The sequence below is a fragment of the Nycticebus coucang genome, chromosome 11 (assembly GCF_027406575.1).
Source record: "Nycticebus coucang isolate mNycCou1 chromosome 11, mNycCou1.pri, whole genome shotgun sequence".
Taxonomy (NCBI): domain Eukaryota; kingdom Metazoa; phylum Chordata; class Mammalia; order Primates; family Lorisidae; genus Nycticebus; species Nycticebus coucang.
This window is the reverse complement of record NC_069790.1, coordinates 110205025-110228106: the sequence shown is the minus strand read 5'-3', so window position 1 is coordinate 110228106 and position 23082 is coordinate 110205025. Positions and strand designations below refer to the sequence as shown.

Genomic DNA, 23082 nt, shown 5'->3' with positions numbered 1-23082 from the left:
ATACTTAGGGTGGAGGTGTGTCCTTTGTTTCTGTACCGCACAGTGCCATACAGACAACAGATACTTAACCACTACTGAAAGAATGTAATTTATTTTTTTGAGACAGGGTCTCACTCTGTTGCCCAGGCTTGTCTCAGCCTCCCAAAATGCTGGGATTATAGGTGTGAACCACCACACTTGTCCATGAATATGATATTAAAATCCAAGTTAACTCAATAATACAACAGACATGAGAATAATATGTACATTCTTCTTTATTTAGTACAACAAACACGTAACACATACAAAAAGAAAAAAAAAAAACACTCATAAAAGGCCCTGTCACAAAGGATAGACAGGAAACATCTACACTGAACCAAATAAGGCTCTTGCTTCAAAACAGGGGTTTCCTAGCTACACCTGGAATATGAGCAAGGCTGTTGCAAAAAATAAAAATAAAAATAAACAAAAATCCCTGCACTGAAGGAGTATATCCATAGGGTGAATTTACTAAATTCACAGATTCATATTTAGGAATGTTTATGCCCTCTCACATTTCCAAAATTATCGGGCTTTTATGAAATGTCTAATTCTTCTGTTTTTTGTTAAGAAATTTATCTTTCTAAATTTTATTTTAAGGAAAGAGTGACGAGTGACAAGAGCTTTCTAAAAACCAGAGACCACCAAACCACCCAAAGTTTCAAATGTTTTATATTAAAGTTCCAAGAGCATGTAAAACCGGGAATGCAAAGGCAAGATGGCAATGGGAAGAAGACTTTGACTCCCAAGCCATTTCCTGGTAGCTACGAGCATTCGATCAACCAAATGAAAAATGACACAATGGAAATACCTCGGCTCAGTGCAGGGTTCAGTAGCAGCAGTTTGTCCATATTCCTGCTCCAATTTGAGCTGGAAATCAAACAAGCACCAGTTCATCTCAAAAGAGCCTTATGCAAACACACACACATACACACCCACACCCATTCACATGTCGTCACCACCCCCCTTTATTTAAATTTATTATTTTTTTACTAAAATAATACAAAAAAGGGAGACAGGTATATTTACAAAAATCCATGGCTGGTACAGTACATAATTTTTAAGACACACTAAATGCTACAATCTTTCAGGTCCTGAGATTATTACAAATATCAACTCAAAGCTTGTGTTCAGGTCCAGTTTTTAAAGGAGGAAAACAAATCCCAAAATATTAAGTCATACACTTATTTGAAATACAGTATATCCTTTCAAGTTAGCAAAAACACCTCCCTATAAGAAAATCCAATACAGTGATTCGAGCCTTTTACCTAGAGGATCATCAATTCTTTAGGCTCCTTCAAGACTAGTTTTGAAGCGTATTGGCGTTTACATCAAGTGTGGAGGCGGCTAATAAGAAGTTGTGTAACTGGAGGGAAGTTCCTCTGGAGAGTGAACATTTACTGTATAAAATTCCTGTTTTTCCTTCTGCTACCAAACAAAAGTCTTTTCCTTACCAAAATTCATTTCGTAAGGGTTGGAAATATGTGCTTACCCAGACTAAAAATCAGAATCGTCATTTCCAATCAGTTATAGCAAATAGGTTTGCAGTTTCACAATAACATTTACAACTGCAAATAGACTTTCTTGCTTGCAATAAAAGAAGAAAACACTCATCACTTAGTTTCTTGGTAGACTTTTTGTATTATTTGGGCCAAAGAATTATCACCAGCCAGAGATTTATTTTCTTCTAAATCTGATAGCGTTTAGCAAGGGAAAGCCCCAAAGTTACATACTCTCCTTAAAGAATAATTTGGTATTGTTGATACTTTCTAAAATAAAATAATTTTTCAATGATAGCCAATAAAAAGTGCAAAGTTTTAATCTTTTCTCTGGAAGGTGGCCATGGATCAGAAGAAATTATTTGTAGGCTGGGAACCTACAATGGTGGAAGGGTCCCACGACTATCTGCATGTCTCAGAAAGTATATGTGATTCATTACATGGGCACAGCCAAGACTTTAAAAAAAAGTGGCCAAATTTGGCCAAGTTTCAAACTATTAAAAACAGTAATACCTTTGTCACTCGAGAATAACTTCTCTTTCTTTTAATGCCTCTTAATTAATGGGATAATCCTTGGTAGTCGCAGTTATGGTAAAGAAAATTCAATTTTCTGACAGAGGGCAAAATACTCTCATGCTTACAGTGGAGATAAGCAATAAAGGAAGAAAGTTTATGGCTGTAAGGATAGGAAATACAAGATAGCTAAGATCTGACAATTTAAGGGTAGGACATAACACAAAAAAGCATGTCCGCTGGCTAGGCATGGTTAATGCTGACTCCAAAATAGGCTTTGAGGATTGATGGAACAGTTAACTTCAAAAACAGAAGTATTTCCAAGTTATGTTGGGCAAAAGTCATTTTGTTTATGTTTCAATGAGGTTTCCCTTAGTTCTTGATTATACAATATTTAAGACAGATTAAAGATAATATAATTGTATTATTATTAGCAAAATGGGAGCAAATAAAGTAGAGAGAGTTTTCTGAGGAACAAACATAAAAATGGTATTAAGGATTCACATGGCCTATTTGCAAAAGTAGGCTTATCTGGGGAAATACGGAAATAAGCAAGGCATACGGTTATGAGAAATAAGAACCTCTAACAAAGGTCTGCATTTCTTTTGAATAACCTTGAAAAGTATCAAGGGGAAGGCATGAAATGTAGCTATTACCACATTATATAGTAGCAGAATCTTTTTTAATACAAAGGAGAAGAAAAACAAATCAAATGATAACCACTGACTCTAAGTCTTGGACAGATTGACCCAAATCATACTCATGAGGTTTTTGAAAAGCATTCTTGACTTGTTTGGGTAATAGTTTGGAAATGTATCCAGAGTTTAAGTACTAACCCACTATGAAATGGAAATACATAGGTCAGATTGAGAAGCAAAAGTATTACAATGTGATGAAATTAAAAATAATGATCACAAATAGCTACTTTCAAGTAAATTGTACTTTGGGAGTCTATGAGAAAAATGTTATTTAATATCAAGCTATTTAAAGGCAGTCTAAATAAAATCCTAAGAGAGTCCCTGCCTGGGTCTTCTGCTGAGATGTAACAGTCTTCTGAAATAGGCCTACAGGCTTTACCTTCAGGTTCAATGGGGACACAGACTAGATCACCAGAGTGAGAAAAGGATGTAAGAGATAGTGTGACCAGACTTCTAACAATATGAACTTACATCCTAGTGTAGCAGTTGGCTGATTAAATGGTTAACTTAAGAGTTCAGACTAAAGGAAATGAAGAAAGAATTCAATATTAATATTCAAAGCTATTTTTAATTAGAGTTTGACCACTCGTTCAGCTCTATAAACCTGAACATTGTGCCACAGAATCTAAAACCTTTTCAGAATTGAACACTGGGATGATTTTATCATAACAACCCAAAGACATTCCATGATACTAACTATAGTTTTTGCACCAATGAAAGGGTCTGTAGTTTTTGAATATAGAGTTCACATTTTAGGACAAACACAAAATATCTCTTTTTTATGTTTGTGTTAATCTTCCTTGGAGGAACAAACACACATTCAACCAAACTTTCATGCCTTATTTCTTTGGGTCTTAACATTTGTTATTGGAGAATGGAAAAAGAGGACAACATGGAAAACAAGGAGTATGTTTATCTGCATAGTTGCTATTTAGAGGCTACTACTAAGGCCTTACCTGGGAAAAGCAACAAAAATCCAGTAAATGATTTTTAGAAACCCTTATCATATCTTACCGGGGATTAACTGGGCCTTTGCCAGTTCTGGGAATTAACCCAGATGCTTTGTCTGCTAGGGCTTGGTACTTTCTCCTAACTCACATGAGCTAGATGAAATTTGTTCCTCACCCTGCGTGTCTTCTTCATTCTGACCCTGAATATGCTCTACAATTTAATTCTACACAGATACTCCAACAAACGGTGGTCCGCATTTAGCATCCAAAAAATTGCAGCATCCATTTTTTCCTGTTGTTTCAAATGACGAAAGAAAAATTCTACATAGTACTACTTAATATACAGGGTTGGATGGTGGGATAAAATGATCTTCATTTCCTCCTGGGATTTGGGGAAAACACGTTCCTTCTACCCTGGCCCTCCCCAGCTAGAAAGTGAATCTTGCCTTCCCTCTCTTGTTTTCCTACAACCTGAGCAGCTGAGGGCTCCCCTCTTTCACACTGAAGAAGCATGGATTACAAAGGCAGAATGGCTAAGAGAGTGCCCAGCCAGCTGTGTGTAGTGTTTGCCCCTTCAGTGCAGAGCTGGACACACCTAGCTACAGGAATAGTACACAGTCTCATGATTAGCAAGAATGAGGAGATTCCTGCTCTTTCTGAAAAAGCGAAAAGCGTAGCTGTCACCAAACAAGTAACATAAGGGAATTAGACTGAGACGATGGAAAAGTGAGGCAGTTAAAATTTCCGGGATCACTTATCAACTTCAATAACCAAGCGTCCAAACTTCGTCTAACTTCAGCTCCACAACCTTGGCAAAATCCACACAAGCAGTAACACCTTAAAAGGCTAAAAAAAACTACTTATAATTAAGAAACTTAGTGTCATTTCCTTCCCCCCCCTTGTTAACTTCAAACTAAACATTTTATCCCACTGCATATATGTTTAAATAACAAATATGTATCTAAATTAGAATTCCAGTGATTTTTTTTTTTAGAACTTAAAAATCATAGGGTCCTTTTTATACTCATCACAAGGAAAACATTTTTTAGCCTCTGCAGGAAGATGATAATACTATTTTTACTTATATAGCACATTTTAGAAAAACTCAAAATATTTTTGAAATAGTAAAGTCTCTGATATCCCTGGGAGGTAGGTGAATATTATTATACCCAATTGTCTAATGGGTAATCTGAGGCACGAAGGTTAAATGATTTCCCCCCTAGACATAGTAAAATTCAAGAGTAATACTTGCAAATGAACTCTGGCACCTGACCGTAGTTTTGCTATCAGGCTACATTATCAGGAGTCTATGCTTTCTCCTTTTTAGCTACAAGTCTTTTCTTTCCAAATAGAATTTATTTAAAAAGGGGGCACTTATTAGATATATTTGTACTGGGTATGAGGAATGTTTTAACTTAGTCTCCCTTAACGTATCACATTTGTTTTAAACAAGAAACAGATGAATCTTAGATGCTGAAGATTATGTTATTTTGCTCAAGGGAGAAATCTAAATAATCATAAAATCAGATTAAGCCAAATGTAATCATTTGGCAAATAAAAAGAAAACCGAAGATCTCTCAAGAATGCTATAGATTATATGAGTGTGTTCCTCAGTATCTGAAGTCTTTCTAAGTTTATTAACCTTTTAACAGATATGCAGCTATGATTTCAAAAATCATTTCCCAAAAGGAAATGATACATTTTTGATGCTGACAAAGCTGCTAATTTCCTACAAAACTGAATCAGATACCATACCACAGTTGTGACACCAGCCCTCCCGTGTATTCAGTCTCACCTGCCACAGTGCACCCTACCAATCTCACCTATGAGGTACTTGTTATTCCAATGCTTTCTCAATATTGCTTATGCCAAGTTTGAAGGGCATACAGCAGTGGGTTACTCCAGAAACAGTCAATGAGTCCATTGAATTTATTTTACTTGTAATAACCGACTTATTATGTGTGTGTGTGTGTATGTGTGTGTATATATATACACACACACATATATATATATCTTGTTGTTATTAATTTCTACAAACAGATATTCAAGAGGGGAAGACAGCATCTTGTGAAAAGATAATTTCCCAATCTGCCTCTTTTAATCAACTAAAAGCAATGGAATAAACAAGACAGAAGCTTTGCAAACACTGGTGGGGGTGTTTGGAAAGGATGCAATGGTATGGCAGCTACTGGTTTTATATATACGTATGTGTGGATATATGGATCTTATACATATATCCAAATAAAAGAAAGAGGGTGACAGCATGACATGGTGGTGGCAAGTTTGAGATTCTTCCTCTTGAATCCCCTGCCTTAGCCTATACTTCATCTGAGAACAGTTTCAAAAGAGGAAAAAAAGAAAGAAAAAAGGCACTTAACAAAGACAAAGGCCTGAATTGAGGATGTTTCAGAGCAGTAATATAAGCATTTTACCAGAGCTAAGAAATGACTTACAAAGAGTTAAACTTTTCCCATTAAAACTTCATAAAATTGCATGTTTGTGATCAATCATTTATCTATTACTGCACTTTTCTTCTGCTTTATTATTACAGAAACAAAAGCCCCCCAAAGCAAAGAACAAAACAAAGAAAAAAACCAATCACACATGCACAAGAGAGTAAAAGTGCCTCTTTTGAGAACATTAGGTCAGCAGAAATTATAGTGCTGAAGCACAGGGAAAGTTCTCAAGTTTGGCTGATTATAGATCTTTTTCGTTCTACTTCCAACTTAAAAAACAAAACAAAACAAAAACCAACAAACAAAAAAGCAAACAAATTCAAAACCTAAATGATAAAAACAATATAGGGACCAGTGTGCTTTTATGATACACTCCCAAAATAAAGTTTCCTAATTCTATACATGGGTCAAATTATAGGATAAAATCTTCCAGAAATAAAGAACTGTAAATTAGATTAAAGTCAACCAATACAGGCAAAGTTCATCTTACAAACATAGCAGCAAATGTGATCGATAACTGGAGTTCTAAGAGATGATCCCAAAGGACACAGAGCTCTCACACTCAATGGCAGTTGGAGTAACAGTAGAATTTTCATTTCAGAAAATGTCCTGAACCAAGTAGAGGCGGAAATGGGTGTGGGAGAGGGCCACCAGCAGAGAAAGACTAGAGGTGCCTGCCCTTTCCAACCCTGGGTAGTAAACAATTTAGATCTGCTTTGGGAAAAAAAATATCCTGGGTTAAAAATCATTTCCAGTAAGTTGTTTTCAAACAGGTGTCAAACCCACAGTATCCAAACATGTATGTTGCCGGGTTCTGCCTTTTACCTTGGTGATTTAATAAACCCTACTCGACATCTATAATGTAAAAAAATGCAATTTGGGCCAACAACATCCATCAAAGGGGTGGTGGGCAAGAAATAATGTACTTAACACAATACTCTGATCTCCTCAAAATATCACGACCTTGTAACTACAGATTAAACCTCATTTCTTTTCCCCAAACCTTTTTTCTTCAGGTTGTTTTAAAATCATAATCTTGTTTACTATTTGATCTCAGAAGCATATGAGAAAGAGTTATAAGAACTAACTTATAAGGGAAATTATTGCTTGCAATTATTCTGGAGGCTCTGAATGAGCTTGACACTTTGCTCCCAGTCTCCAACTGAAGCTCAGCATTTCTGTCTCTGAGGACGACTCTGCTGACCATTATTGCTTGTGAATACTGAGGATTAACTTTTATGTACAGTAACAGCTTATATATCAGTGAAGGCAATTTAAAATATAAGACAGTTGAAAACAAACAGTTTAATCTTCCTGAATCAAGAATCCCGCTGAGTGGGACATAATTATGTGTGCTGATTATTTCTGCATCTGGATGTTGCTAATGCTCTTCAGAAATACACATTGTTCTATAGATATCCTTTCCAATTACCATTTTCAAAAATAACATAATTTGATTTTTAAGTGCAAAAATACAGTGAGAGTCACAAGTTTCTGTGTTAAAAAATAACCAATTTATATGTTTGTTTTCTAGTAATAAAAACTGTAAAGATGGGTGACCATGAAGTATGGACACCATTTCCAATGTTATGATTTAGAAAAGAAATGTTTATATTTACATGTAGAAACTCTCAGATCTACTTTGTCTATGAAGAAATTACAAGTATGTTGGACTCATTTGTACAACATAAAAGGGGAAGTCTTCATTGAAACGGATGTGAGTGGTCAGTAAAAATGGGGGAGGGTTAAGGTGAGGACCCGACAACAGTCCTCAAAGACTCAAGACTGAAGAGAACAGAACATAATCTCTATATTATATTTTTAGAGCCAAGGACATTCAGATATTTTTACTGGTTAGTATAAAATGATACAGGAGGAAAGAACTAATTATTCTGTTCTTTTCTAATGATGACAAAGTCATCAAGAATGTTCATATGGCATGATTCAGAATTGATGGATTTAAGAAATTATGTTTTGATTCAAATTAGTAATTTATATGAATACATACGTGTGTGTACACATACAAATACATGTATAATCATCAGGAGGAAGAAAGATTAATATGCACTTTGATTTCTCTCCTGGTATGAGAAATAAAGGCTAACTTCTCAAAGGAAAACTCCCATAATTTACCCAGATAGTATTAAATATTAGCAAATACTTCCCCCCCCCCAAATTTAATAAGCCTAAGAGGCCCACTACCTTGGAACAAATCAAGAATTGGGTTAGGTTCCCTAGTTAAAATAAAGCAAACTTCAATCAGACATACTGAATTGAAGTCAAATCTCTGTAACATCCCAGCATTCTTTCAAATTATCTACTGAGGTCATACAACATCCATATTTGTTTTATTGGTAAAATAAATTCTTAGAAGCAAGAAATTGTATCGATGAATTCTTTGAAATAATTCTTTCCCCTTCCTGTAACAAGTTCTTGGAACTAAAGTTTTCAGTTATTCATTAACTTTTTTGCTATGAGGCAAGCCAATGTGACTTTGAAGTCAAAATAAAGGCAACAGATCTGAACAGACCTGAGATTATTTATTCACAGTCCTATAGGCTATCGGGGACTTTGTTTACAAAGGAAAAAAAAGGGCCTGGTTAATACTCTTATTTGAATAAACTTAACAGTATAAAGTAACATGTAATAAAAACATATGCAAGAAATCTTAGTACTACCAGTCTAATATTTTTAAGTTAGTCTATCATTATAAATGGACCAAGTTTATACTATTTAGAGCTTAGACCATTCTCAGATATAGTCTGAAAACATTCAGAAGCTTAAAAAACAAAAGAGACACTAGAATGATCCAGAAGTAAAAAAAAGAAAAAATCAAACGTACCCAAAGAGAACTATAAATTTTTCCCTTAACATCCTTTGTTGAATATCCTATCTGCATAAGGAAGCTATAATAACGAAGAAGTCGTATCATCAGCATGTTTACTCACCTATCAATACTCTAAGTATCAGTAAAGCTTTAGGATCCCAAATGCTCCAACAGTTCCACTACACTGGATATAGGGGGTAAAAATACATTGTGATTGTTATCCTGATGTAATTCCTCCCTTTCAAATACATGGTTCACTATGAAAGTTTTGAGATAGGCTGTGTTATCCATTATCTCACTTCTAAGAAATGCAGTCAACAGCATCCTTTTTGCTGCAGCCAGCAAGTTTCAACTTGCTCGCTTGCAGGTGTTGCTAGCAGGACGTGTATATGGATTTTACATTTCATGATCTTTGTGTATCTCCAAACTTTCCTAATGACCCACATACCATCTTAAAAATTCAGAAGCCACATTCATGCCATTTGAATGACCAATGAAGAAACAAAGCATATGCTTCTACCTGTTCACATCAACAGCTCCTAATCACCTGAAATACCATCATTAAAAGAACAGAAGGACGTGTGAAGTGATTTAAGGGGAAACTTACAGTGCATGTTACTGCAAATACTAAGAGCAACAAAGCAGCATCCATGTATAAAAGCTCCCCATTTCTTAAGAAAAAAATCTGAACACAGTCATATTTGAACACCAAGAAAGGAAATAAGAATAACCAGTCGTTACCAGATGTACAAATCACCTGAAGAAGAGTTAAGTACCTGCTTCTGAATGAAAGTTGAAATTGACCCTTTCACAAAAAGGGGACATCTATGTTTTGTCTGTTAAGAACAATAGGTTCAACTTTCTGACTTTGAAAAAAATCTAGATTTACTCATATATATCACTGTGCTAAAATAACTTTCCCAAAGCATCTTTAGTCTACTGATTTATATGGGGAGTCACTATACACTGGAGAAAATTCAAGTTTGCTCAGGATTTTTGAGGGTACGATATTCTTCAGCTATTGTCTATATGGGACAGAGCCATTAATTCTTTTTTTTTTTTTTTTTTTGTGGCAAGTTTGCTACACAGTCCATCTGAATAGACATGATTCACTATTCCTGACAAACTGGTCTAATTCCAGATCTACTAACTTTTATTATGTTCCTATGACCTTATTAAGTGTTCAGATCTAACCCCCAGGATGGATGAAGTTTACCCAAATCCTTTTGATTTCTTTCTTTCTCCCCCGGGAAAATTAAAATTTGTACATCTGTGGGTTTGACAACTGAAGTCTCTCTCAAGTCAGTTAATATGTTAACTTTCTTTCTTTAGAAGAGACCAAAGGTCACTAATTTTGCACAAAAGCATTTCTTCCTCCTGCACCTGGCTTTGCTCAAGTAATGTTTTCTTTTCTTTTTCCTCCTCACCACAGTGCTTGGGACGAGAGAATGTAAACATTGACAGAAACAGCAGCCCTATGACCACATAAGTACTTTCCCATCAGGTAGATTCCATCAGCCAACTAAATGATTCATCTCCTTCGCTTGCTGGCAAGTCACTGAGATTTCCGTGGTAATTTAGTGTCCCCTTTACTTTGGCCTCCATCTGAAAAAAAAAATGTTAAATTGGTATGAGTCTATATGTTATAAAAAATAGGTAAGAAAAAGAAAGCAAAAAGTACAATTAACTTAATTTCTTGAGGATGACATCTCTGATAAGTTAACCTTTAATATCTTACATACCATATGATATTATACAGGTTGATAAAACACAAAGGAGATAAAAACTCAACAATGATCCTCTTATTTCAAATGACTGTGATTCAGTTGGTTCTCAGTGTACCGAACATTATTTCAACAAGTATTTACCATTTACTTGATAGCCAATTATGTCAAATGCTGAGAGAGGATTATAAAAGAACCAGAAGACACAATTCCCACATTTTAAGGGACCTCTACATCTTTCGATTCCTTTAGAAGATAAGATCAATTTCATTTTCTTGTGATGGAGATTAAATTTCTTGACAGGATATAGCATTTGACAATTCATTTCCCAATTATTTAAGTAAACAAATGTACCACACTAATAGTGAAAAAAATCCAGCCAAGTCTTTGTTTTGGTTCTTGTCTGCTACTGAGAACAATGATTTCCTTTCTTTAGAGAAAGGGTCGCAGCTACGTTGCCTAGGAGGGAGCGCAGTGGCCCCAGACATGATCATAGTGTACCACAGCCTGAAACTCCAGCCCCAAGGGATGCTCTTGCCTCAGCTTCCTGAGTAGCTGGGACTACATGCTATTATGCCCAGCCCACAATGGTTTATATTTTTACATACTGCTGTTTAAATGTTTGTGGGGAAAATGCTGATAATACCGTTTAAATCTCAGCTACATTACTTACAAAACCTGGGGAGATGACAAAAAAAGGGGATACCCAGGCAAGAGTAAAGTCCAATGACCCGGAAACCCAATGGAATACAGAAGGAAGTTTCTTAACAGATCATTGCCTTAGCAAGAAAAATAAAGTCCCAAAGACAACCCAGGCCTGAGAGAAAAAGGGAAGGAAACCTTCAGTCTCACGGAAGAGGCATGAACGGTAGAAATGCAGAGATAAAAAGGAAAAGATAAATTACTGCATTATAGTAATAGAATCTTAAGGCTGGAAGAGATCATAAAAGTCACGTTGCCAGGTCCACTTGTATGATATCTAAATCAATCTGGTAAAAAATAAAACAAAAAAACTATTTCTATTAAAGAAAAGATGTATCAATGAAATAAGATAATTTTTTAAAATCTGCATACATAGAATACTACTATCATAACTTTGGTGACATCATCTAAGGCTTTTCCATTCATAGTAAGATATTACATAACTGCATTTTGAGAGAGAAATTATTTCGTCTGAGGTATAAATTCATAAAATGGCATGGTAGTTTTTGAATGGAATTTTGCTCAAGGAAGCTTTGGTTAGTTAGCAAAATAAAATATTAAGTAACTTTGAGATTCTTTAGACCACAGTTTGGCAAAGTACAGCTCAAGGGCCAAACCTGGTCTCCCATCTGTTTTTGTAAATAAAGTTTTACTGAAACTTAGCCACACTCATTATTTACATATTGTCTAATTTTTGTGAACAAAGGTAGAGTTGAGTAGTGGCGTGAGAGACCATATGGCTTACAAAGTCTAAGATATTTACTATTTGGTCCTTTATAGAAAAAGTTTCCTGACCCTTATTTTAGCTAAATAAAATTAAGAGAATTAACATTAATTGAACTTTGGTTATATACTGAATAACATGTGATAAGCTTTAAATCAATTATTTTTTATTAAATACAATCATTTTTATTAAATTCAATTTATTTTATTCAATTCTCATAAGAATCTATTAAAAACTTTGTCCCTAGTTTATAAGCTAGAGAAGTGATTGTCAAATAAGAAGCTTGATCAAACTGGCAGTTCTGGAATGAAAAAGTCCAAAACTTGTTCTCAGGTTTAGTGACTTACACTTTAAAATATTTTAATAGGCCGGGCATGGTGGCTCATGCCTGTAATCCTAGCATCTGAGGCAGGTGAACTGCCCTGAGCTCATGGGTTCAAGATCAGCCTGAGCCAGAGTGGGTGGGTGCTGAGGTGGGTGCCTGTAGTCCCAGCTACTTGGGAGGTTGAGTCAAGAGGATCACTTAAGCCCAAGAGTTTGAGGTTGCAGTGAGCTATGATGCCATGGCACTCTACTGAGGGTGACAAAGTGAGACTGTCTCAAAAAAAAAAAAAAACAGGGGCGGCGCCTGTGGCTCAAGGAGTAGGGCGCCGGTCCCATATGCTGGAGGTGGCGGGTTCAAACCCAGCCCCAGCCAAAAAAAAAAGAAGTTTTTTAATAAAATCTTAAATTTTTAAGCTTCAATTAGGAAAATATTTGACAGTCATATTTCCTTTTTTCCTCTGGATAGTGGTGCTACCCAAACAGTAGGATAATTCACATAAGAACCAACTACTGGGGTCTTTTTGAGTTATGAGAATTCTGCTTATCTAATTCCTGGTAAGTGGTCACATTCACGTCATTCTGCACCATGAGCACATGAGCCTCATTTGGATTCACTATACCAAGCAGCTGTCCACACTGCTTTAGTCACAGTGCAGTTCTCCTTTAGCATTGAAACTGAGTCAAGGAGTTGAAGACCAGCACTGCTAACATTTGTGCCTACTTGTGTTACCTATTTTACACAACTGTGGTTCACTTAGGTCTTTTAGAGGATTAATGACAATCTGTTGCCTCAAAATTGCTACACAGCTCCCATTTCTGTCTTGTGGTCAGTGGTAAACTGGTTTCAAGATCATTTTTCATGTAGTGTACAAAAAAAAAAAAAAAAGACCCCAGTGAGGCCCCAATGAACTTCCAAAGTTACAAGTGCAGCTAAGCAGTTATTTCTATTCAACAGATCCTGAAAAATGGGCTTCAGAATGGTCTCAGTAGTCCATAAAGGTCAACCGCTGGGGAGAATAAGAAGCTGGATGCCAATATGTTATGTACAAGCCCACGGTCTAATGTCATATTTGAGAGTGATCCAGATGGGCTGTAAACACATAAGGCATACAGTTTGGCTCATTTCAATCTAATTACTGCTAAGGTGCAGAGAAATTTAACGGTTAAGAATACAGTCCATGAAGCCAGGCTTCCTGGGTTTATCTAGCAGATCCAGCACTTACTTGCATACTACCTTAGGCAAGTTATTTACCTCTCTGATTCATTTCATGTCTTTAAAATGGGGATCTTCATCTATCACTCACAGGCTTATTGTAAGGATTAAGTTAACTAATTCATGCAAGCAGCTGCAAGACCATCTAGCATTTAGTAAGCTTTTAATGTAACTATTGTACATAACTTTTGTTAACTGCCTTATGAATCCTCTTTTATTCATCATTCCTATATAATAATCACTTTCAAAAAGGTTCTGTTCCTATGTCACAACATTTAGCTATTTCCTTTCTCTTAAAAGGAATTTGTTCCCAATGCAGATTCAGTCATATAAAAATTTGCTTTTTCCAACCTTTGTCATTCCAATCACAACAATTCCAGAAAAGCATAATCTGCATCTATAAACCTATACAAATAATAAAGAGATGAAGAAATGGATGGTTTTCTTACCATTAAATGTTTGCTGTAAGTGTGCAGGCAGAGGTGAGTGGGAAAGTGTTGCTGCATGCTGAGCTCCTGGCTGTAAACCCTTTAGTAAATCTGAGAGGAAAACAGATTTGTTAGTCATCTTATTTAAGTCAAGATTTGAGCTCTCTTAGATTAAAATTGAAAATAATTTGATTTATCTAATGTAGGCACAGACCTGACTTAAAAGTTCTTCTAAAACTAAAGTCACAAATTAAAAAAAAAGTACATGTATTAATTTATGTGCGTATACAAATAACCCTACGAATTTGACTTCTTCTTTTAAATTTCATTAAAATAGAAATGTGGTATATAGATGACTTATTTTAAAACTGCAAATAAAACCCCAGAGTGGGTTGAGCATGGTGGCCCATGCCAGTAATCCTAGTACTTTGGGAGGCCCAGGTGAGAGGATTGCTTGAGGGCAGGAGTTCAAGACCAGCCTGAACAAAAGCAAGCAAAAACAGAAAAATGAGCTGGTAGGGCATGCCTGTAGTTCCAGCTAATTGGGAGTTTGAACAGAATGGCTTGAGCTCAGGAGTTTGAGGTTGCTGTGATCTATGATGATGCCACTTCATTCTACCTAGGGCAACAGAGCAAGACTCCATCTTGAAAACAAAAATAAAAAACCCAGGGTCCAATAATTTGACTATTTATGTACAGATGAAATAAACTATTTCTTTTTTTAAAAACCCTATAATCTTTATTAACTCCAGTTAGACTATTTTCAATCAGAATAAATTCGAGACATCTCCTGCTCTGTCAAGTAGACAGGCAACTAAATAAAAAGCCCCACTTACTCTGAGTTAGGCTGTGGTGGAAAGCAGCTGAGGTAGATCCCGAGGTGGTTGTCACTCCAGCAGTGTCTGTTCCAAAGCCAAGTAGCTCCAAGGGAAACTGGAAGGGCATGGTCACTGGAACAAGGCCACCCAGCATCCCAAAAGGAGTCACATTTTGATTTGTTACAGACAAAGGTGATGTCATGAGAGTCAGAGGTGAGGCATTAGCCAATAATGATGCTCCTGCTGTGGACTGTGCAGAAACCAGGGGTCAAAAATACATAAGTAATAAAGTATTTCACCTAAATTGATTTATTTTATATAATACTATGTATCTTCACAGACACAAGACTGTGTCTTACATCTGCTCTAATAGAAACTTTGTGAGACAGGCTTGTCATTACCTCTGTTGACTCCGTGACTGTCATTTTAATGGTGCGTGTATTAACAAGCATTCACTCTCTGATTCCACTAATACATAACCTTAAATTCCCACCTCTTCAATTTTGCTTCTAGCCCATAGATCTGAACTACAAGTAAATAGCAGCATGTAATTTCAATTGGGTCTTTGAAAATGCTCACTTTCTATTTATCCTATAAGCTTTTCCTGGCACAGTCCTGCAGTTGCTGCTTTAGACTACTGGTCTTCCTCCTACCTCTGTCTCCTTTACTCCCATTACACCGCCTTCAAGAGGTGAGGCCATGCTGGGTGTTCTTCCTCATCAACTGTCCTGGCCTTCTCCAAACCTAACCAGCTGACCGACAGACACCATGAATCCCACACCTTGTGGAACTTTCTGATATAAACATCTAGCAATTTTTTTCTGTTTCCTCTGCCTTCTCAGATACAGACTCCTTTTTACAACAACCTTGTTATTCTGTTTCTTTCCCAACTCCTAGCAACAATTTATTTGTCTTCCTTTTAATAGCAAACATACTGAATAACACTTTCCACTATCCATACTTCTAGTTTCTCTCAACTTCAGAAAGCCGGTTTCCATTAATTACTTTTCTGAAATTAGACTTCCTATCTAATCAGGAAATATTTGCACATTTCCCTACCTGGGCTTTGATGCCATGTTTAGGAATAAAAACACTTAAATGAAAAATATGCTAGCACTGATGACCTTTTATTGGGAAATTAAATATACTCCTTAGACCACTTTAATTCTTCGAACCATTTTCTATACAATAATTACATTGTTTTTTCACATTTTGACTTTTTCCTTTTCTCTCTCTCTCTTTTTTTTCTGAGACAGAGTCTCACTACGTCACCCTTGGTAGAGTACATGGCATCACAGCTCACAGCAACCTCAAACTCTTGGGCTTAAGCAATTCTTCTTTTTTTTTTTTTTTTTTAAGGGCTTAAGCAATTCTCTTGCCTCAGCCTCCCAAGTAGCTGGAACTACAGGTGCCTGCCACAACGTCCAGCTATTTTTTGTTGCAGTTGTCACTGTTCTTTTTACCTGGCCCGGCCGGGTTTGAACCCAACAGCCTCAGTGTATATGTGGCTGGCACCATAAACACTGTGCTACTATCAACAAAGATCTGATACAATTAAATTTTCTCAGTATCAGATATCATGTTACAGTTTCTGCCACTGTGAGTTTCCTTTTGCAGCCTTTCTTTACCTAACCCAAATTTCCTTTGTCAAAAATTTTATAGTTCTGGATTGGCTCCTGTACCACAGTGGTTACAGCGCTGGCCACATACACCAAGGCTGACAGGGCCACCTGGGGCCAGCTAAACAACGACAATTGCAACAACAAAAAATAGCTGGGTACTGTGGTGGGCGCCTGTTGTCCCAGCTACTTGGGAGGCTGAGGCAAGAGAATTGCTTAAGCCCAAGAGTTTGAGGTTGCTGTGAGCTGTGATGCCACAGCACTCCACCAAGGGCGACATAGTGAGACACTGTCTCAAAAAAAAAAAGGGGGGGGGGCAGCACCTGTGGCTCAAAGGAGTAGGGCGCCGGCCCCATATGCTGGAGGTGGTGGGTTCAAACCCAGCCCTGGCCAAAAACTGTAAAAAAAAAAAAAGAAAAACAGACAAATAAAATAAAAAATTTACAGTTTTAAATTTGCTAAGGAAAACTGAATTCTCTGAATATTTTTATGTCAATAGTAAGTGGTAACTCTTGTCAGTTTCGTGTGCTACTTCTACTAATAAACATGACCAGCAAAGAGATGATTATTTCTTAATGTATAAGAAAAGTTTTCCCATACACAGATGCTGCATTACATATATTTGTACACTTTAGGGTGCATGTCACTACTAAAAAAAAAATCCTCAAGAAGATCTCTATTCTGGTTCTTCCACTCCCTCTCAAACTGCCTCCCCTTCCTTTATCTCCTTTACCTGTTATCACTGAAGTTTATATACATAGTCTAGCCTCTGATTTCAATCTCCATTCTGTCTATCCAAAAATTCACTGAATAATTCTTGTTGGAAATGTAACATTCACCAACCTAATATATCCAAAATTGAAACCATCTTCTCTGCGCACCTCCCCCACGTTCTACTAACTGCTATCATGAAGCGCCTCCCTCTTTCCAGCCACTTGGGCTTGAAACCTTAGTTTTCAGATATCATAAAATGAAGGTCCAGATGAGCTCACAGTCAAAAAATCCATTCTTTTACCAAAACTTCTTCTTACACTTAAGTACAAATCTTCACCACTTCATGCTTGGTCTTAACAGCTTTTCTTACTTGACAGTTCCTTCCTCTACTATACCAATCATGATATACAAAGTGGATGCATTAAGGAAAAAGTTACCAAATTAGAAATAATGTCTTCAAGCAACTAGGAGAGAAAGAATCCTGTCAATTTAAAAGTTAACAAGAGTTGTTTCTCCTTTTTAATTCTAATTCTATTACAGATGTAGGATGATAAGGACTCCCCAAGACTATATGCCCCAAATGGAGTCCCTGCGGAAAAAATACTGCCCCTAAAGAGAACTTTACATATTTTTTTTTTTTTTGAGACAGAGTCTCACTTTGTCACCCTCAGTAGAGTGCTGTGCTGACACAGCTCACAGCAACCTTTAGCTCTTGAGCTTAGGTGATTCTCTTGCCTCAGCCTCCCGAGTAGCTGGGACTATAGGTGCCCACCACAATACTGGGCTATTTTTTTGTTGCAGTTTGGCCAGGGCTGGGCTTGAACCCGCCACCCTTGGTATACGGGGATGGCGCCCTAGTCACTGAGCCACAGGTGCCACCCCCATAAAGAGAACTTTAAAGCTTTTCTAGAGGAGTCTAATTGAAGCATTAAAATAGACGAAAAATGTTAAATTAAGGCATTTTACAAAATTAAATAACTTGAGTACTAGCAATAAAAAAATAAAATTCCGCCACAACCGTCTAGCTTTTTATACTTTCAAAGAACTTCCATATCCACTTTGTTTATAAATCCAATTCAAACATCAGATAATCTATATGTGATAATTTTAGGGTAAATTTCTCTACCCTAAAAGATGGAGACTTGTCAGAAGTGGGGTGTTCTGTTGATATCACGTGGGAGCATACAGAAGAAGCTGTCAGCATGAAGGAGGTAGATAGTTCAAAAAAAGCCCCAATTATCAAAAACACTTTCTATGACCTCTATATTTCATCCCCAGGGGAAAATATGAAAGGAAAATTTGCTCTTCTCATAGTGGGCATTAAATCCTTTGGTAAAATGCATGTTCTATTTTGGTGAGTGCATTTGCCCCCATTCTCCACACCACCCACAGTATTCTTTTGAAATGTACATCATACCATACCACTCCCCTGTTTAAGAATCTCTAATAGCTTTCCACTGTACACAGGATAAAATCTAAGGGCCTCAGTGTGGCCCACAAGGTCCTCCAAGGTGTGGTTCTGGTCTCTCTCTGACCTCATCCCCTACCCGTCTCTCCCACAGTCCAGCCATCCAGGCTCCCTTCCCTGCTCAGAGCCATCATACTACTGTTTCCCATGGCCTGGACTGTTTTTTATACCCCTTCTTTCCACATAGCTTCTATTTATTCAATTCTCAGCTCAAATGCTAACTCCTCAAAGAGGTCTTTCCTGACTCCTTTATCTATGTCGGCAGCAATCAACTCTTCATATTATCCTGTTTTATTTTTTAATAGCAGTTAACCACATTTAAAACATTTTGCATTTTGGAATACCTGCTCCAGGAGAGCAGATATTGAGTATGCTATTCTCCACTATTTCCCCAGCACCTAGAAGAGTGCCTGGCACACAGTAAACACTTAATAAACATCTGCTTAATGAACAGTTGGTTTTTGGAATTAAAAAGTGGCAAAGACAGGAAAGGGCAAGAAAGAAGAGGAAATCCCTGGGTGGAAAGTCATTAAATAGAAGCAGGTAGAGCTAATAATCCAAATGTAAAAAGATTTTACCTTCTGCCTTTTGTTAAAGGACCTATCATTTTTATTCTGCAAATGAGTAGATAGTTGTTGATACCTTTCAGAATAGGTTAATGCTTTGCAAGCATAGATAGCAAATCTGTGAAGAGCTATAGATGGGATCTAGAAGCCACAAGATAGCTGATAGGACTTCAGTGAGATGCTATGTTCAAATAAAAAGAACTTTAGGTTCACCAAAGTGTAGAAACCATCTTATTCAATTATTAACCTTTTCTTCCATCAAATCAATAAGACAGGGGAAAAAAACCAGATCAGATATAAAGGCAGGAAGACGTGAGTCTACAAATCATAAAGCCAGCAGGACAGGAAGAAAACTAGGAAGGAGCAGTTACTTTTTAGATATACAGATTTTGCCAAGTAGTTTTCATGCTGACAAACCAATTATTTGTTAGTTAGTATACAGGTTCTTTTGGGGATAAATGATCAAATACAGGAAGGTTTTGGGGGAACAAAATAGAACTGACAGATCCTGGAGATGACAAGGATGAAGAAAGACTTAACCTTAAGTTCAAAGTAAACCAAGCAAGTAAAAATAAAAAGCAATTTTTAATGCTAAGGAAACCCCCCCAAAACTGATAAAATTTAGAGTTTTCATTTATTACTTCTTATTTTAAAATACAGAGAAGGAAAATCTAAGAGTTAAAAGTAGTTAACACTAGGAAGGAAGATTTGTTATAATCTTTTCACTTACCAAATTAAAGACTGATTTTAAAAAGAATCGACTTTTCAATAAAGATAATATAATGTGGATAAACTCTCAGACCTTACACATAACTTAAATTTTAACATACAATTCTTAATATCAACTTGTTTTTTATTTTCTTATTTCTGATGAAAGTAAAATTATATAGAGAAAACATTTAGTTCTAGATTTTGATTAATGAAGTACCAATGAATTAAATTTGTTTTACGTTAGAAATCTAAACTCAGGTCATTCCTAAGCCTAAATTAGTGGCAGAGTGATGATTTGAGTGTTAAAGGTATACTGAATATCAACCCTTAGGCTATTCTGAACAGCAGGAAACCTCTATAAACAGCAGTGGAAAATTCTTTCACTAGATGTTCCTGTTCCACATAAACAGAAGGCAGAACAAAGAACACTTCCTCAGACAACAGAATTCCATAGAGCAGTAAGTTATGTTTTCAAAGAATATTTAAGAACCTCCAAATTTGTACATCATAAAATGATGTATTTTACAGAAAGCTGGCTATGAAAAGAGTATTATATAAAACATACTTTCTTGAAGAGCCTACAGGCTGGGCCTGGTGGCTCATGTCTGTAATCCCAGCACTCTGGGGGGGCTGAGGGGGGTACACTGCCTGAGCAAGAGTGAGACCCTGTCTCTAAAAATAGCCAGGCGTTGTGGAGGGTGCCAATAGTCCCAGCTGCTCGGAAGGCTGAGGCAAGAGCCCAGGAGTTTGAGGTTGCTGTGAGCTGTGATATCATGGCACTCTACCAAGGGTGACAAAGTGAGACTCTGTCTCAAATGTAAGTATCTACAAAGTAAAAATAGTGTTGGATAATAAGTGATTTTTATCTCTGTTTTTTTTTTTGTAGAGACAGAGTCTCACTTTACCATCCTCGGTAGAGTGCCATGGCGTCACACGGTTCACAGCAACCTCCAGCTCTTGGGCTTACATGATTCTCTTGCCTCAGCCTCCCGAGTAGCTGGGACTACAGGCGCCCGCTACAACGCCCGGCTATTTTTTTTGTTGTTGCAGTTTGGCCGGGGCTGGGTTTGAACCCACCACCCTCAGTATATGGGGCCGGCACCATACTCACTGAGCCACAGGCGCCTTATCTCTGTTTTTCTAAACTTACCTATAGTCAACATGTATTACTTTCAGGGGATGAAAAAAAAAGAAGCAAAATCATTAATATGAAGGACAAATCCAAGGAAGTGTCAATACAAAGAATTAGCAGACAGATAAAAACAGAGGAAAAGATGATATGGAAGAAAGAGACATGAAATATATGAATAATAAAGAGTTCTCAAAATATATGAATAATAAAGAGTTCTCAAAATACCTCAAAGTCTGGATGAGAAACAATAACCAGACTTATGATAGAATAATGTATTTTTTTTTTTTTTTTTTGAGATAGAGTCTATGTTGCCCTGGGTAGAGTGCTGTGGTATCACAGCTCACAGCAATCTCAAACTCTTGGGCTTAAGCAATTCTTTCTCAGCTTCCCAAGTAGCTGGGACTACAGACACCCACCACAACACCTGGCTATTTGTTGTTGTTGTTTAGCAGGCCTGGGCCAGGTTCGAACCCGCCAGTCCCAGTGCATGTGGGCCAGCGCCCTAAACACTGAGCTATGGGCGCCACGCCAAATAACGTATTCTTGATCTAAAAAAAAAGCCAGATCTGAGATTGATAGGTGTTACTATGTTTTAGGTACACAATTAATAAAAACTATATAAGTAGATAAATCCAGCCATAACCTAGGGAACTTTACATTTCAAAGAAAGAAGAGAAAATCTCACTAGCATTTAGGCAGAGAAAATGCATTACTTATAAAGCGAAAAGAAAATAGAAGGGCCTCAGACTTCTCTATAATATTAAATACTAAGCAAGGATCAGTGAAACAGTATTTACAAAATTTGGAGTAGGAAAGTTAGTGACCCAAGAAGACTCTTAACTCCTCAGGCATGACAGCACAGAAAGAAATTATCAGGTACGTATGAGCTCAAAACAACATTCATGTTACCATTCTTGAAAACATTCCTTGAGTGAGGCACTCAGCTAATTCAGAGGTAAGTTGATTTGCTTACTTTTTTTTTAGGACAGAGTCTCACTCTGTCACCTGGGTTAGAGTGCCATGGCCTCAGTCTAGCTCACCGCCACCTCCAACTCCTGGGCTTAACCAGTCTTCCTGCCTCAGCCTCTTAAGCAGCTGGGACTACAGCCTCATGCCATCATGCCCAGGTAATTTTTCTTCTTCTTTTTTTTTTTTCATAGAAACAGAGTCTCACTTTACTGCCCTTGGTAGAATGCCATGACATCACACGACTCACAGCAACCTCCAGCTCTTGGGCTTACGCGATTCTCTTGCCTCAGCCTCCCGAGTAGCTGGGACTACAGACACTTGCCACAACATCTGGCTATTTTTTTGTTGCAGTTTGGCCGGGGCCGGGTTTGAACCCACTACCCTTGGTATATGGGGCCGGCGCCCTACTGACTGAGCCACAGGTGCCGCCAATTTTTCTATTTTTTAATAGAGACAAGGTCTGTCTTTGCTCAGGCTGGTCTCGAACTCCTGACCTCAAGGGATCCTCTCGCCTCAGCCTCTCAGAGCGCTAGGATCACAGGTATGAGGTAACTCACCCACCTAAGAGATAAATTTAAATTAAAAACTCATAAATGAGGAAACTGTGGTATAAAAGGACTAAACCTAATTTGACATAGAGAATTATATATAACTACAAAATTAACATATAACTGCAAAATAAGAATTTTACTTGAGAAGAAAAATGGTTAAAGAAAAAAACATGAATATATAAATTTAGTTAAATAAAAAAGAAAGTTGGCAGGAGAAAAAGGGAAGAGACAAGTGAATGTATGTTAAATTCATAAATTACTACTTTGTTCTGGACTTTCATTAAGAGATATAGCTTTAAGTATGCATTTGAGTGGAGTTTTAAAAATTTTAAGTATTTGATACTCTGCTGGGAGAAAAAAATCCTCATCCCAACATAAACCTCATCCATAAGTATATTCCTCTGTCACTGTGATGTCAACATCAAAAACATGCCTTGGACATAGGCTATAATAAGCAA

General features: G+C 37.0%; 1 protein-coding gene across 6 annotated transcripts in view; it reads right to left on the bottom strand.

The window, feature by feature from the left end:
* Positions 1 to 236: 236 nt before the first annotated feature.
* UBN2 (ubinuclein 2) overlaps positions 237 to 23082 on the bottom strand; it is a 79619-nt gene continuing 56773 nt past the window's right edge. For all 6 annotated transcript variants that reach the window (XM_053554000.1, XM_053554002.1, XM_053554003.1 and 3 more), the window contains 3 exons: positions 14913 to 15144; positions 14098 to 14187; positions 237 to 10566 (listed from right to left, as the gene is read on the bottom strand). In XM_053554000.1, coding sequence (XP_053409975.1) covers positions 10517 to 10566; positions 14098 to 14187; positions 14913 to 15144 — 372 coding nt within the window. In that variant the 3' untranslated portion in view covers positions 237 to 10516. The remainder of the gene's footprint in view (positions 10567 to 14097; positions 14188 to 14912; positions 15145 to 23082) is intronic.